The sequence below is a fragment of the Pholcus phalangioides genome, unplaced genomic scaffold (genome assembly GCF_987345545.1).
Source record: "Pholcus phalangioides strain wild (caught in Gottingen) unplaced genomic scaffold, Ppha-v1.0 ptg000014l_1, whole genome shotgun sequence".
NCBI lineage: Eukaryota > Metazoa > Arthropoda > Arachnida > Araneae > Pholcidae > Pholcus > Pholcus phalangioides.
In genome coordinates, this window is record NW_028301607.1 from 25,351,863 (window position 1) to 25,366,452 (window position 14,590).

Consider the following 14,590-nt stretch of genomic DNA (forward strand, 5'->3'; position numbering starts at 1 on the left):
TGATACTGGAAAAAAAGATTTTTTGTATTAAATATAAATATTTTTAAGTATCAAATGCAGTATAAAAATTCACGAAATTCCGTAATTTGAGAAATTATTCATTCATTTATGTTTCAGTTATTTGGTCAAGGACGTCATGATATGAGGCGTATTGTTTACAAATTTTCACTGCATGGCGAACACGTGCATTATGGATACGAATTAATGTTTACGTGCATAAATGGATGAATTTCACCAGTGGTTCGTAACTTCTTGAGATTAATGAAGGCTTTTTTTTTTCTTACAAAAAAACTTCGAAAAACTTAAAAACTTTTCTTTTGTTTCTAAAAGCATGGCTGAACTGGGTGGTAGCTGCCCCTGTTGGCAAGATTTTAGAAGGGAACAAAAAATACCAGGGCCTGTTTCTCGCTTGGGCAAACGGCGTGCTTACGTGCCCAGGGCCCGCAAATTTTCAGGGCTCAAAATCGCTGCCTTTTGTATTTTATTCCTTACTCTTGCTGCTCCCCTAACATCCATATCTGCCTCGAATAACACTATGTATGGGACCCCACAAAATTCACATTTGCCCACGGCCCGAACTTATGAGGAATAGACCCTGAAAAGTTCCATTATAAAGTTATGGAATTTTACATTCTTCCCTAAATCATGTTTGCCTCCCTCTTCCCCACAAAAATCTGTTTCGACCCCAGTGGTCGAAGGGAACTTTTGAAGGAGTAACCTATCTATGTCCTGGGAAAATTCTTGCAAGAACATCAAATGAAACCTTTTTGATGGCAATGGATTGAAGGAACACTGGTTATACTGTAGTATAGAAATAAACAAATGATATCGCTGTTCAATATGCCATGAGTTAATGTCTAAATTAAATGTCTAAATAGGAAGTTATACCGACCTCTGAATACTAGTCCTCTTTCTACCTAATTAACAGGATTAAATTTATCTGTTTATAATCCAGCTTATTTATAACATTTTTATTCGCTGTGGTGCGTATTTATGGTCATTTGCTATAATTAGTATACATTTCATTCTTTTATAATTAGGAAAATATGCTGACACCTGTCTTTGATCTTCGTCAGACTGATGAGCTGCTCATTATTGATGTGAAAGCTCCTTATGCTCAGGTTTTTTTTTGCAATACATATAACGTACAGTAGATTCTCACTAATCAAGCATATATATATCAGACCAGGATATGCAGGATTACCGAAATTGCCGGATTACTGCAAGTTAGAAAAAATCTATTTATATGCAGTGAAACCTTAATATAATGATATTCTCTGGACCCAAAAAAACTTTGCAGAGAGATTTTTGTTATATTGAGAGGCAGCAGTTTAACATTAGGCCTACGGTATTAGAGGTATAAACATTTCCAAACAAGACTTTAAAAACATCGTTGTAGAGGAATTTATCAATATATCGTCGTATAGGCCTATAGCAAGGGTTTAACTTTAATATAAACTTCTTAGCGTAGGCATGTTTTCCTTTTCTATGCTCAAAGAAAAAATGCCAGATTACTAGATGAGCCGGACAGTGCATGGCAAGATTATTGAGAGTCTACTGTATTTATTTATTCATTTAGTTAGACCTGTAACAAATGTATGAATAACGTGTATTCCTTAATGATCTTTTCTATTTTGCAGATTTCCGAGGTAGATGTGTTTTTTGAAGATTTCGATTTCAAATTTTTTTGCAAGCCATATTTTTTAAGGCAAGTTTATAACTGAAGGAATTTTATATGAGAAGCTATTATTTCAAAACCACTTCTAAGATTGCATGAATGAAGTTTTGTGGTTTGGTAGCATATAGGGTAGTTGATTATAATATCAGAACATAATTATATTTTGACATAAGTAATGAATGTCCATATTTTTTTATATATTTTTCAGATTAAATCTTCCTGGAAAAGTGGTGTTTCAAGATGAGCCATCTGTTCAATATAATTTTGATACAGGTAGTTCTTGATTTTGTGCATTTTGTCTATGGTGATTCATAAGCTAATCAAATCATTAATCCATAATTCTCACCAAAAAAAATCCCAATTCTGCAGGCAAAATTCTTCTTTCTTGTGGCGCTACGATTAAGTGCAAAAGCATGAGCTTCTAGGGAAACAAAATTGGGTCACAATCCTATCCACACTCAGCGATGTCATATTGTTGCAAAATGTCATGTGTCAAAATTCTCTATCTTTTTTTTATGCTACTAAAAAGCTTCTTCACATATGCTTCCACATTCTGAGAAAAGGTTATATGTTTCTGACTAATTGAAAGACCAACAGACAACTCTAAAAATGTATTATAAAATTTTTACAGAACATGGAAACACGTGGGGAGCAATTTTATGCCACTAATAATGTGAAGTTGCACGTGGCTGCTTCACATTATTAGTGGCATAAAAAAAAAAGAAGGGATTTTGATGTATGATATTTTACGCAAATGGCAACAATGTCTTCCTCCACTATTTGTTGAATAAATTTTGTGTTGCTTATTTTTAAAGTATTTCATGAATTTTGAGTTTCTGTCAAATCACTGTAGGGACATAATTAGTGTTTGTATATAATTCTAATTATGCCCCTACAGCTCCTACGTGGCCAAACAACCCCATTTATGGTGGCTGGAATCATAGTTGATTCCACATATTATATATACCACACAGCCCTCGATGTACAAGAATTTTGATACACGTGAGTGACCATCAAGAATCCGCTGGCTAGATTGGACATGTAAGACACACTAAAAAAGTGCCTCCGTATTAAATTTGCTGAACCAGATGCCATAGAAATTATATACTAAAAAGGGCTTCATAAGTCAATAAAGATTGGGAACTTCTGTCGTAGAGCGTTATCTTTCAACTATAACATTTCAAAATCTTTTTGATATTTTGGTTTGCACAGATATATTTGAGTCACATGAGTTCTCTTCCAGGTACTTTCACAATCAACGTGCCAAAAGCTGTTTCAGGGGAACATTTTGATGGCTTGGATCTTTTGACAAAACTTCTTGCACCGAAATCCAAAGAAAACGTTGTTCCAAAAATAGAAGTGGTTGGTGAGTAACACATCAGTAACTTGGTGGTTTCTTAAATTGCATTTGTCAATTTACCATTAAAAATATCAGTCTTGTCATTAGAGTGCAGAGTTGACTTGAGAATGTTCTAAAGTACAGGGGGATGGTCCAGATCAATTTTCCCTAATTTGAAATAGCAATTACTAGTTTAATAATTTAATTACTAATTTGAAGTAGCGATTAGTAATGTCACATAGGGTAATAATATTAGAAACATTTGGCTGCTTGATTCTGCGAGTTTGACAAATTTTCTGAAATCATTGCCATTGTTACGAGCAAGCAAAGAGAAAAATTATATCAGCCACCTCATTGGGCATTTTGTCTGTTGTGGCGTTGTATTTGTATAAGAGAAGGCAAAAATTGTTGTGTGGAGATATTGGCTCTCATAGACAGTGAATCTGATTTTTACTCCAGGATAATTTTTTCAGATGAGGTAACATTCCATGTGTCCAATGGGGATAAAAAACACAATTCCCAAATTTTGGGCTCAGAAAATCCCCATGCAGCTTTTGAAGTGCTGGTGGTGCACTCTTTCACGTGATATAAACATTGGGTAATTTTTCATCTATGCAACAAATGGAAGGGCCACCAATTGTTTTTCTTAAACTTTTTGAGTGTTGTTTATGATTTATATATTTTTCTCATCCTTTCCACCTTTTTGTAAAGCATAGGAACAGATTAAATAGGAAATATTGCACTTAGAAAAGAGGAATGTTTTTTTATTGGCCTTGAGAGATAGTGTAAGAAAAGTTTTTAAAGACGGTGTCCTTATGAAGTTTTTTTTTTTTTTTAATTTTAATGAACATACAACCCCTTGCAATATGAATGACGTATTTGAGATCTACATGTCATTTGGATACTTTTTTCTAATTACAGGTATACCTGTAGAATCAACGGTTTGCCAGTAATTTATGGCATGAACAGTTATTTTGATCATGTTGATGAATTACAACTTTAATGATGTTTTCTGTGCATTAACTATTTTTGTCATCTATTATGCATAAATTTTTTTTGTTTCATTTCTGTGATGTTTTTCTATTTTGGAGGAAACCTGAGATGGCTATCATTATTCTTAGGTGAAGTTTCTGATGAAACGGAAGAATTTGACTGGGAGGTCGATCAGGAATTGGCAGACTCTCAAGATGAGAAAAATGTTCTATTGCTGGAGAGTAAATGTGGTTTTGGTAGTCTGTATCCCTGTACTATTTTCAGTCTAAAAGTGAGTTGAGTTAAAATTGATAGGTTAAATAAAAAGTGTAAAGTGATAATTCAAATGTCATTTCAATAAGTCACTTTAATTTTCATTGATACAGAATGGATGTAACAATCTCACATTCTGTGTAACAAGTTCAAAATTATTGGTATCCTCAGTTGGTACAGTAGAACCTTTATGATCTAGACTCCTTGGGAACCAGGCAATTTCGGATTATGGATGAAGTTTTGTTATTTCCCAAGTTTTCATATTTAGAACAGTTTTACACCTCTTTGAGCACATTGATTCACATTTTATTTTGAAAGAAAATTAATAAAGTAATATATATATATGTATATGCATATAATAATGGATAACCAAATTTATAATCTACATAGCGTTACTAGTTATTCTTAGTAAAAAAATCTATATATATATATATATATATATATATATACTTATTTTTAAAAAAAATTTTGTAGGCATTGCTTGGATCTGAAAAAATAACTTTTTTTTGTTTCTGAGGATCTTAAATAGTACACATCACTTGATGTTTCGGCGTGTTTAGAAATTCACTTCGGTAATCACTTAAAATAATGGAATATTGAATAAAAGTTCTAAAACATTAAGGTTAACTGTACAGCCCAAAGAAATGAAATGAAGAAAGAAAAGTTTTTTATCAAAATGACTTTGACTAATCACATTTATTGACAAATTGACAAGCCCTGTTGTAGGAGGGGCGCCAAATCCAAGTTGATAGGTGAAAAAAAGCTTAGTTGTGTCCATAAAAACGGGAGGGGGGGGGGGAAGAAGAAATGCCAAAAATCTCACAAAGATTTCTTCTCCAGCTGACCCTGTTTATCGAGGTACAGGGTGCCATCATTGCTTTTACTTTTCCAGAAGCCTGGAAACCTCAGTTAACACCAAGTGTGTGTAGAGGGGGGGGGGGAAATAGAAAAAATGACTGATGTGATAGAAAAGCCAAAACAAAAGTTGGGTAAAAAAAGAAACATCGAAGTCCCTAGTGGTGAAAAATATTTGTCAGCAGAAATGTCTGAATTATGGGTCAGTCTTGTTCTACTATACCAAATGAATGCTACACATTCAACAGCTTCAGGTTATTTAATCAGCCTCAAAATTATTGACATCTGATTAGTATTGCTTTTGTAGTGAAAATCAGAAATTTGTCCAATATCGAGCATACTAACCAGCAAATGTAACCAATAAATTTATTTATCATATAGGAAGAAGCATCTGAAATATTTGACATTGATTCATCAAATTTTCAAAATTCTGGAAAACTTCGAAGTGAAGAGCGATTGATAGCAGAAATCACACACTTCTCTGATGAGCATTACTTGTAAGATATTATGAATTTCTTTATGTGCATAATGTCTACAAAGGTTAATAAACTAAATTTCAGTACATCATATGATTTGAAGGTGAAATTTTGTGAGTGCCCAACACATTAAACCATTTTCTTCTAGGGGCGATCTTTATGAAGCAGATGAGATATTGTCCATACTCAAATTTCAGACCGAGTGGGAGTGTTTAATTTGCAATAAAAGTGATAAAGAATATGATGAATTAGGTATGAATCTTGGAGGTTATATTTTTCTCTTTTTTTTTAAAAAAGAAATGTTTTTAAGTTTTTCTTGCCACTGAAAAATGTTAAATTTATATATTTCTGAGACACATAATATGGCTGTTGCAGGGCTCCCACTTGTCTACCAAATCCTATCAGCAAAATTTATGTAATTGAGGCAGGAATCAGTGATATATTGCGAATGTTGCTATTACAAATCTTGTAGATTACAATTAATGATTCTGCCAAAGCAGAAATTGTACGGTTTTTAAGGTTATATGAGAAAGTGGTCGTCATGGACCGATTGATTTATTAATTTTTCATTTGCTTAGTTTGAGGGTTCAACAAGTAGAGTAGTCATTAAAAACTTCTCGATCTGGATGGAAAAAATAATTTTGTATTTACTTCATGGCCTTGGACAGTAACTAACATTAAAAATTATGATGAAAAACACTATTTGCCACCTGGCAATAGTGGTTAAGGAACTAGCTTCTGACTGCAGGTCTGGGTTCGAATCAGGGTTTGAGCTACTGTCGCATTTTTCGCAAAATGCGAAAGAAAATCGTAGAATGTTAAAAAAGTAGTAGCCACTTTCGCAAAAATGCATACAAGAGGTACGCAATGAGTAGACATCCAACTATGAATCATTACATTAGCATTTTAGCACTTTGATAAAGCTTTTTCTCCCATTTTCGCATTTTTTGTGAAAGAAACTTTTTATCCAGCTTAAACCCTGGTTCCAATTCCGGTTGTCTACTAACCTTCTGCTTCCCTGGACAGATCGTGAAGATCTCTTGGGCATATGTGATCACATTAAATTAATATAAATTATAAAACAGTTTGCATTATAAAGCAGTAGGATACGTAGGCCTATTCTAGGTTTGTAACATTCAGTTGTCTTCTGCATTTTTTGGGCATGCAGAGGCATAAACAATACTCAGCAAAGAGCTAGAAATGAAAGTGCTTCATTTGTCAAAAACGATTACACTGGCATTGAACAGTAAAATGTAAACACATGCCTTTAAAAAAAATATGGACAATGCAGTAAAACCATCCAGTTCACCTTGAACCTTGTAATTTACACATTTTGCACTGTGCTTTTGAAAGTGGTCTTAAAAGAACGTCATTCTTAAAAACTTACGTCTTCATAATTTTCTGTGCATCGTCGGAGAGAGTTGACAGACTGCGGAAGATTCAAAAAAGAATGTAATTTACATTGTGAGGAGAGACGGAAAAGAATTATCTGGGGTTGCTTATACTCTGTTTTGGCCAAAAATTGCTTTTGTTACCTAGTAATTTCCATCATTTTGCTTTGGCTCAAATCAATCTTACAGGATACTGGAATAGTGCTATGAAAAAAATAATTTAAAAATTTAAAATATATATATACACACGGTGATTCAAAACCATGTACAAACTTTTAGGGGACTCAAAAACAGAATCCCATAGGAATGTATGCTCGGAAACCCCAACCTGATCAGCTGGAGGATAAACAAAGATGTAGAAATGACAAGCTAATAATGGGTGGGAAAACTCTTTGTTTAACAATACTTTACCCGAGGGCAGCACGTGTACACATTAAGTTTCTCACAACAAGTGCTTAAAATTCTTACCATCCATAGTTATGTATGCTTCACAATAGTGATGCATTGATTGTTGAACCCTTTCAAAAATACCCTGCATTTCGCGGACGTTTGCAGCTGTGATGGCCATTGTGTATGATGTAGTTTTAAGATTTGTGATTACCTTATTTTTTTTTTGCATTTTTTCAGCGTCATTCACACCAGAAGAAAAAGAAAGACTAAGAAGATTGCCAAACAAAGAATATATCCTTTCATTTTTTCCTCATGTATATTGGGCGCGGATCCAGAGGGATGCAAGTTCTCTCCCTAGAGCTGAATAATATGGGAAAAATCAGTCTATCCTGCAAAAATACTGGACAATCCAACAAACCTTGCCTCGTGGCATACTCTGTGGAACACGGGGAGTTGTTTCTGAAGGACCCAAATAAAAATAAAAAAATCCAACAAACCGATACAATAAATTGCCCCTCCTAATACATTCCCCTGGATCCGCACCTGTTTTATGTTGTGTAATAATGATATTGTGAATCTTTTTTTTGGGGGGGGGGGGCAAACGGTAGCCCGGGTCAATACTAACCTAAAGTGCCAAACATGTTTAGAAGTGTTGCGAGTTTGATACCTAATTCGTTTGTGTTAGAAACCTTACTGACATGAAGGTACAACAGAAACAGTGACAACATGACCACAGAGAAGGATTGCTACCATAATTGAGTCCCACACAGGGGTTAGCACACCAATCTCTCAATGAGTATAAAAAATTGCCATTTGGAATGAGCCAGAAATTATGGGTCCTGGTGAAATTAGTCCTCACATGCAGAAAATGACAGTGATGCGACAAAAATGATTAAATATTTTTCTTCTATGCTATGAAGTAAAATACAATTTATAGATGCCAGCTTGCTTGCTGCTTTCTTTTTCGATTGAATTCATATATTCATGAATGAAAATTTCATAAAAATATATAATTTCTGTAGAGTTACTTGTTTTCAAATAAATCAAATGTATCCAAATTTCACAAATTGAACAAGACTAGCAATTTTATTTGTCAACTTAATCAACTCTGAACAAAACTTTGAACTTATATTTATTTTTAATTGTAAAACGGCCTGAAATTATTTTCTGTCAACAGATAAATATAAATAATTTGTTACTGAATGTTCAAAAGATTTGAGGTCTTTTTGAGCATTTCATTTAGCTAGGTGGGATTTTTTTTTAAGTATTGTTAAGTGTCTCTACACGTAACACCACGATTGAGGAGGTTAAATCAAAGTTCTATTCTGTTGAATCAATCACAAATTTTTAGTTATTTTCTTTAACGGTTTCACATATTTTAGAGAAACACGAAATGAAGGCTCTATTACTTGGTCTCGTAGACATCATTTTTGCTTATGCATACAACAAACGTGTTACTGAAGGAGAAAATACGGTAAGTTGTGGACAACATTGAGCCTGCACCTCAGAATGCAAAAAATATATAAATAAATAAATGTTCAAGCTATTACTGATTTTTCATTACAGCGAATGTCATACCATTGTTATCTGATTGTATTTGTTTTATAGCCCTCAACATTTTATTGTCAATAAAAACCCAAACAAAAATAATGTCTGAAAACTTGTTTATTGAGAAAATAGAACATAACTAATCAAATGGCTAATGCATCAACTTTTCAGCTTCACAGATCAGAACCTCAATCTTGTAATGAAATTTGTTTTTGTATCTAATTTTGAAACTATTTCTTGAACTAATTAAACAAATTTCTTGAATTTTAAATTTCTTCAATACTTGAGTTCGGGGTGGTTTTTTTGAGAGCTATAAGGAAGCATCATAACTAAAATTACTGATTATTTATATGCACTAAAGAATGTTTCCCTTCCATAAATCACACTTTTTGAATTCTGTGACAATCACCTTTTCAGTATTACAGTTTTTAATCTATGTTTATATGTATTTCTTTATATTAATGATTTGCTTTTCCCATATGTAGGTTGAGTCTGCTTGGACCATTAATAAACTTAGTTCTACTTTAAGTTGGATGGAAGTAAGATTATCAATTTTATCGTTTACTTTTACAAATTTAAATAAAAAAGTAACTTAAATGTTTTTGCACCTACTTAATAAGTTTGGTGATACCTCGCCTAACAAAGATAATCAGTTCCAGAATCACATTCAGTAAAATGTTCAGTAAAAAGTTTGTTCCGGGTAAGGTCCAAAATTTGAAGATAAGTTTTATGAAACACTGAGAAGCACAGTAAAATATACCAGAATTGGCTGAATGCTGAAATGAAGAGCTTCATAATTGAATCAAGGAGAATTTCAAGGAAGAGGAGATAATAAATATGTTTAATATTTTACCCTAAAGGAGAAATTCTCAACCTTTTCTGACTCGTGGAGCTCTTTTCAACATATAATTTCTGTGGCAGAACCCTTTAAGCCTCTTTTTTTTTTTAAATCAACTGATTTATTTTACTTTCCTTGAGCGGCTGTGGGGCCTCTGGGAAGTGCACAGGGAGCAACGATTGAGAACCGCTGCCCTGAAGTATACAACCCAAACAGGTCGTCAGGATCATGGGTGTCCTCTTATGTGATGGGGGCAGCTCATTTCTGTCTCATACATGCAGATGGAAAAGATAAACTCCTAGAATGTCCAGACCATGATTCAGTTTGGTGGTAAAAGTTTTGCACTGAAAGAACATGTACATTGAAGTTTAGGCTCTTCTTATTTTATTCTTTTTGATCTTTCTCTTAGCCTTATCTTTCATTCCATACGAAATGGCTCAAAAGCCTTCTGAGAAAGAAATAGAGGTACAAGAGGTATCTTGTACCTTGGTATCTGGAAAATGATTCCAAGGTAGACATAAATTAATCAGGTTCGAATAACTAATTCTGATGATGATAGTGTGAAAATTCAGTTCACCACACTGCTTTTTTTATGTGAGCATCCTTGTCAGTTAAAATGTTCATTAGCCGAGATAGCAACATCGAAAGAAATCTTTGTTTGCGAAGAAATTTGCTAGTGAGGCATTCATTAGCCAAGATATCCCTGTATCAACAAAACTGGAGGAAAAAGCAAGAACCTTCAAAGTTTTGCATTCCCAGTGTTGGGGGGGGGGGTTATTTTAAATTACTAATCTTTGAAATGTGGACTAACTTTGTACAATTTTACTTTTCCAATGTGATATAATAATATGCTTTCATTCTTTGACTACAGCCCCAACCATTCAGGAGAACTTTGGTTTACCAGCATAATTCATTCAATAAATGCACTTGTAATCCAAAACGGGAGTGAATTCCCACTTGCATTATGGTTAGAATCTTTTATAGGCTTGTGCTACGAATGCTAATTCTGTAGTGAGCGAGTCGAAACTATTGAAGAGTTTTGTTAATACATTTATATGCATACAACACACTTTCTCATTTAGTCTTGCATTAAAATAAGAAAAAAGCTCCAAGAAATGCTTGAGCTTGGCTGCTTAACTCATTAAAGATGGCCATGTATTTCCAGTGAGAGAAACCAAACCGTTTGCTTTTTAGTTATCACATAATGCCAGACAGACAAGGCAAATATGCAAAGTTATATAGTGCTAATCCAGGAGTCTTTGGTATGTGTACTACTGGTATTGACAAAAATATCTCTTTTATCAAGTCAAAATCAGTTTAAAATTATTGCTCATATTTGCAAAACTTTTTTGCTCCTCTTTCAAATCACTTGTTATCCAAACTATTCGTAAACCAAAGTTCCACTGTATTCACTGTTTTTAATTAATACAAAACTGTACAGCTCACCAAATACATGAATATAGCTTTATGTAAACATTGAATGCATATACACTGGATACCATTCAATATGTCACTGTCCTAATCAATGGTATATTTTTAACTGATGTTAAAAAAAATGTGCGTTCAATATTTTAGGTCTTCACATCTGTTTCTGAAGTTCTGCAAAGCTGTGTTCGTCGTTCTTTGACGTATCCTTTGTTTCGAAACTGGGAATTATCAATGAAAGTTATGAAAGACACTAAAACTATTCTATCTTTAGGTAAAAAGACCCTTTCTAATTTTATAGGATACAGGGTGGTCATAAAATAAATTTGCTGATACAGAGCCCTAGGGGCAGTGAAAAGTGACAAATACGAATGAAATTTGAGGTATAGGTGTTTTACAGTATGCACTCCACAATGAAAAGGGAGAAAAAAACACAGCTCTCCGGTTACGGCTACAGTAAAAATATTTTGAAAAAATTAAACAGAAACACCTTTTATGAATTGCAAATTGATCAACGATAACCATCAATAGCCTTGAAACAGTACCTGCAGACATGCCAACATTGGCTTAAAGCTTATTAGTAGTAATGAATGTTCAGCATTGTCATGGAGGGGGGGGGGGGATGCAACACAATCATAGTACAATAAAAATAATCACTGAAAAACTCAACTTTAATTGAAAGTTCATTAAATACAGCATGCCATTGGCACTGGAACCTAGAAGGCTCAAGCCACATGAGCTACCCCGATCTCTTGAAACAACCATCTGAGGTCGCCCTTAATAATTCATGAATATGCAATCCCAACCTGCATATCTCTTATGAGCTTCATTGTATCAGAGCTCCTATGGCACCTATAACAAAACATTCTTTCAGACACAAGTTCTGCAAGCTTGGCATAACCTGGGTTCATTTGCATTATGCAAATGAAGCCAGGTCCCGTGTAAACTACTCAAAAACCTGTTTTTAGACCATGGGGTGGGGGGGGGGGCAGTTTCGACGGAAAACAAGGTTTTTGCACATTTGGGCATCGAGTAGAGCAGCAGGTTTAGCCGCGGCTTTACAGATTGCCTTCTGCACACGGACTAAAACAGATCGGCTCTGAGATAATCTTCTCCAAAGCTGAATAAAGATCTTGACTCCCTTTGGTCTTCTCTCTAACTCTCTCACATGCATTGAGTTATCATTATGGTAAAGATCTATGGAATTTAAAAAATAATAAATATAAGTAAAACACACACCTCACTAAACTCAAAGACCCAATCTTTTTCTTAACCAATTTTTCATAGTATTGAGAGTGTCTCCCATGGCTCCATAGTTTATAGCGGCCATCCGTAGAAACTACAGACAATCCGTAGCAATTGGCAACTCTGTACCTGTAGCATAAAAAAATGCAGACACTAGACACAGAAATATGTGAAAACAACCAATGCAGATCAAATTACTGTCATAGGAAGTCCCCCACCAATGGGTTAGTGCACAAATCCTTTTGTGAGATCATTTTTCTTGTATGTACTGACATTTATGATACTACGGGTACCTTTCCAATGACATTTATGATTTTTTACTGCACCATACACGTTGCAGTGCATAAACAGAGTAAATTTTTTGAAATTTCATATGGTTGATAAAAAATATGGTTTTAACAAACACTTTTCTAATCTCCAAGATGAGTTAACATAGGGACAATGCGAAAACCTGGAAATCCTTTATAACGAAGTGATTTCTCCGGTCTCTTGGAGTTCGTTATAACCATATGAGAGAAGTTTTTTTTTTCTCATTCTTGAATGAAAACCGCTATATCTCAGATATCATTCGCATACATTGATTCCCATGGTCGCTAGGGACTGGTAAATTTTATGCTCCCAAATCGCCAAGAAAATCTATCACAAAGTCATTTTATGACCACCCTGCATTAAAATGAATGATATATGTGAAAAAAAGAATTTTGGTTATAAGAAATTTCATTGCACTATAGCATTTAATATCTTTTTCTCAACAGGACGTAAATATGTTCTGAAATGTTTACTTGAAATACACGAGCTGTTTTGCAGCAGTGATCCGAGATACATTCTGAACGACCTATACATAACAGATTACTGTGTGTGGCTTCAAGGGAAATGGTAGGTAGTGCAATTTCTATTATTTTATGCTTCCTTAACAATTAAAAACATTTGTTTTAACTTAACCAATCTAATTGATGAGAGAATTTTTGAAATTACATAACAATGATAGCTGTACTGAATAAATTGATAAAACCTAGATCACAGTAAATTATAAAGATTATTGAATACAGTCTGCTTTATATGGGAATATTGTGTTATTTCTGAGTGATTACTTGATCCATCATAACTATGTAAAATGTTGTGTGTCAAATAATTACTGAAAGTATATCTTATTGTTGCAGCTGCCGCTCTTCAAATTTATTGAAACTCTCTGAAACACTGGGAAAGGTAATTGAAATATATATCATGAGAAATTCAATAACTGATTCATGATTTTAAATTCAGTGATACTCATATGATTTTCAGAAATGAATCAGTTTTTCAATACAAACTTAACAAGATTTTCTCCAATATTGATTACTCACATAAAAATCAATTAACTTACCATGGCTCAATACACTATATGTAGAAAAGATGTGAATGCAAAGCAATCTTCCACTTAAAAAAGATTTCTACACAGAAATCAGGCCTATAACATTTAAAAAAATTCATAAATAAAACAGGCAAAATAGCCCACGGAGTTGTTTGCCTCCAAATTGTTGTTCGCTTTGCTATATTAATATTATGACTATAAGTTAAGCTCATGGATAAAATTTTCATCTTGCATAATGTTATATCTTCATTGCTTGAGGTGTGAAATTTGTTTTAATTTTCATCAGGTACAGCTGAAAAAAGATGATGTTGGATTGGACCTGGTTGAACTAGAATATGCTGCAGAACTTGCTCTTTCTGAAAACAAAGGCAATTCCTGCAGTACATTGGATGATCTTACAAACAGTGTTTTGAAGATCAAACTAAATGATGATGAAAGTTACGACATTAGAGTAACTGTGAAACCAGAAGAAAATAATTCAGTGCTTCATTCCCATACATCTGTGGGTATTTCCAGCAATAGTTTCAGTGATGATTCTGATACATCAGATGATACAGAAAGTGATAGCACTTCAAGTGACGAAGAACATTCACCCACTGAAAAGCAACATAAAGTAGTATTGTCATCAGCTAACCATACTGTCAATAGCTAATGAAGATGTTACTTATTTTTAACATAGTTCATGTCGTTTCATGTATCACTTCGGTTTTATGAAATCATAAATGTGAATAGATAGCATTCAAAATCATATTGCTCAATATAAATGATATCAAAATGAGTTATTTGTAATGAAAAAAAGAAAAGTTTAT

The 14,590-nt window shown here is 33.7% G+C and overlaps 1 protein-coding gene across 1 annotated transcript; it reads left to right on the forward strand.

Moving 5' to 3' along the window:
- The first annotated feature begins 127 nt into the window (after positions 1-127).
- On the forward strand, positions 128-14,590 carry LOC149078339 (protein SHQ1 homolog). Its single transcript, XM_089241991.1, has 15 exons — positions 128-240; positions 1,041-1,121; positions 1,641-1,708; positions 1,887-1,951; positions 2,922-3,044; positions 4,139-4,281; positions 5,499-5,614; positions 5,742-5,845; positions 7,612-7,665; positions 8,748-8,848; positions 9,408-9,461; positions 11,336-11,459; positions 13,186-13,306; positions 13,591-13,636; positions 14,068-14,590. Exons 2-15 carry the CDS (start codon positions 1,047-1,049, stop codon positions 14,431-14,433), a joined length of 1,560 nt encoding a protein of 519 aa, XP_089098117.1. The 5' UTR covers positions 128-240; positions 1,041-1,046; the 3' UTR covers positions 14,434-14,590.

What these genes read in the sequence shown, in the direction of transcription:
- LOC149078339 (XM_089241991.1), top strand. Translation starts at nt 1,047, where the DNA reads ATGCTGACACCTGTCTTTGATCTTCGTCAGACTGATGAGCTGCTCATT. An exon ending in GTGTGGCTTCAAGGGAAATG is followed by an intron (nt 13,307 to 13,590) that starts GTAGGTAGTGCA and finishes TTATTGTTGCAG; the next exon opens with CTGCCGCTCTTCAAATTTAT. An exon ending in TCTCTGAAACACTGGGAAAG is followed by an intron (nt 13,637 to 14,067) that starts GTAATTGAAATA and finishes AATTTTCATCAG; the next exon opens with GTACAGCTGAAAAAAGATGA.